The sequence below is a fragment of the Austrofundulus limnaeus genome, unplaced genomic scaffold, assembly GCF_001266775.1.
Source record: "Austrofundulus limnaeus strain Quisiro unplaced genomic scaffold, Austrofundulus_limnaeus-1.0 Scaffold1007, whole genome shotgun sequence".
NCBI classification, from domain to species: domain Eukaryota; kingdom Metazoa; phylum Chordata; class Actinopteri; order Cyprinodontiformes; family Rivulidae; genus Austrofundulus; species Austrofundulus limnaeus.
Window position 1 is genome coordinate 93,718 of NW_013953409.1, and position 2,875 is coordinate 96,592.

At 39.4% G+C, this 2,875-nt stretch overlaps 1 protein-coding gene across 1 annotated transcript in view; it reads right to left on the reverse strand.

Moving 5' to 3' along the window:
- plekhm3 (pleckstrin homology domain containing, family M, member 3) overlaps window positions 1–2,875 on the reverse strand; it is a gene marked incomplete at its 3' end in the record, with an annotated part of 54,122 nt that overhangs the window by 7,296 nt on the left and 43,951 nt on the right. The window contains 1 exon segment of the mRNA XM_014030150.1: window positions 616–809. Coding sequence (XP_013885604.1) covers window positions 616–809 — 194 coding nt within the window.

Genomic DNA, 2,875 nt, shown 5'->3' on the forward strand with positions numbered 1-2,875 from the left:
GTGAAAGCATCACAGCTTTGCCGATCTGAGAAGATTAAAAGATAAAAAATTCCTGTATCCACATCGTGATCCGGAACATCACCAAAATTTAAAGCTGTGTTCCTTGGCCCAGTACACACATGTGGTAAAAATGTCATGACAATCCGTCCACAAGTTTTTGAGTAATGATGTCCACAGACAGAATGACAGAACGACAGACAGACAGACATACGGGACCGAAAACATTACCTCGCCCTTGGCGGAGGTAATAACAACTAAAGGTGACATAGATACGTCCTTATGGTACAGTATTTAAATATATACCTGAGAAACACATAATACTGCCCCTTTAAATAACATGTAATGTGAGCTGATACTGTATATCTTAACTTTAACTCTTTAGTTAATTTCAGGTGATGACTTGAACAGCAGACAGTTTACATGCATCAATTATTGTATTTTCGTAACTTTATTGAGATTAAAAATAGTTATTTTATTTTATTTAGGCGTTCAAACCTTGTGGGACTGTTTTGTAATAAAACAATATTTCACTCAGATTTGTCAGAAGCCAAAAATGATGGGATGCACGGCTCCAACATGKTTTTTTACAAAGTGACACCACTTCAGCCGACATACCTTCGCCTGAGGTCCTCAGCAATGGTTGCTCTGCAGCTGAACAGGTAGGCCCTCAGTGACTGCAGCTGCTGCCGGAGGCGCAGAACTGTGCTCAAAGCTTCACAGTGTTCATACAGGCAGGGGTTGAGCTGCTGGATATCCAGCAGTGGCTCCTCATACACAAACTCCAGAAACTCCTTGGCCTGTTTAGACACCTGGAGGAGAACACGTAGGAGTTTATATTTAGAACCACTGATAGATCAGAGATAATCCCCAACAAGCTGTTCTCTCCATGCTTGTAATGGATGGAGTGGCCTTTAAAAGCCTAACAAAAGCCCCGGCCTTTGTACAGATTAGGCATGATCTAACATGTTCATTTGAAAGTTTTAGACGTGCTTTCTGATTTTTTTTTTACTTCTGGATGAAACCAAGCTGACTGTTCCCCACTGATCAAAGATTATGTCTCCTGGATTTAACTTCACATTTAGTATGGCAGGCCATTTTAACATAAAACTGGCTTTGTCTGACTATTTGTAATTATATAACTAAAAAATAATCTAAATATAAAAAAATATTTACCTATCTAAAATGCGTTTTAACTAGGGACAATTATATTTTGACAATCCTGAATGGTAGTTTAAGATATCTGTATTTACATTCTGACTAGTCAGAAGAACAGTTCATTTCCTGTGGCAGCTCTACTCTCAGCATCAGTCCGCCTGTTCATCTCCCGCTCCATTCTTCCCTCATTCCAGTTGATTTTTTAAATCCCATTTAAGAAATTTATTAGTCATTTACAAACTGATTTTAAAAGCACTACACCATTTCCATAGTTTTCATTTTTAAGTATTGACTTTAAGTATTTACTTTAAGTATTTACTTAAATGTTTGTTGGCTGTGGACATGAAAGCGCCCACTGCGAAGCAGGAGGAAAGGAGAGCTAAAAAAGTTCAAAACTTATTTCTAGCGGCAGAACAGGTTGGAAGATGGCTGTTTGATGTTTTTGTTTTTAAAATCATCCTACAGGCTCTGACATGTTAGATAAATTTGAAAATGAGGTTTTGAAAAAATCCRTAAGACTTGAAAAAATCTGTGAGATTGCCCTATACGTGCGTATACCTGCAAAATGACGTAAAATCCTTATAACTTATGGACAATCCATACAAGTTGACATGTATGTACCCCATGCTCACAGAGTACCCCCCAAAGGACTGCCCAAGGGACCTGGTTGAATGCCTTCTCCAAGTCCACAAAACACATGTAGACTGGTTGAGCAAACTCCCATGCACCCTCCAGGACCCTGCTGAAAGTGCAGACCTGGTTCAGTGTTCCACAACCAGGACAAAAACCGCACTGCTCTTCCTGAATGCAAGATTCAACTATCCGATGGGCCCTCCTCTCCAGGACCCCGGAATCGACCTTATAAGGGAGGCTTAGAAGTGTGATCTCCCTATAGTTAGACCTCAGGAGGAAATCACCCCCACAGCACCGGTGAACATCCAGGGAAAAGACATTGAGACAGTGGACTCTTACAAGTACCTGGGTGTTCACCTCAACAACAAGCTGTACTGGACTACGAACACAGACATCCTGTATAAGAAAGGATAGAGCTGACTCCACCTACTGAGGAGGCTGAGGTCCCTTGGTGTCTGCAGGACTCTGTTAAAAACATTCTACGACACGGTGGTAGAATCTACTCTTTTCTATGGAGTGGTCTGCTGGGGGGCTGGATGTACTGAAAGAGACAGGAATAGGATCGGCAAACTGGTACGAGGATTATATGGATTATAAGAAAGCATAAGAAGGAATATTTGTGACTTACTAAATAAAAATAAGGGTGATATGAAAGCAACATTGAGAGTAATAAGTGTTTTGAAAAATCAAAGTACAATCTGGTATTTCACAGTACTTTGTAAAAAATGACAAGGAAATCTAAAATCAAAGTTAAATAGTAAATGAATTAAATCAATACTATGTAAATGTTAGCCCAAGTCTTGCAGCTAAAATACCAAAAGCAGATAATGATGTGAGTCATACAGTAATGGGTTGCGCCAACAGATTTTTTTCTTGATGGAACYGATAAGGAAGAAATACTGAGTAATGTAAAAGGTGTTGCAGACAAAAGATCAAAAGATTGGGTGGACATGGATATGATATTTGTGAAGGATATAACTAGTTATGTTATTGAGCCATTTACATATACACTCACCGGCCACTTTATTAGGTACACCTGTCCAACTGCTCGTTAACACTTAATTTCTAATCAGCCAATCACATGGCG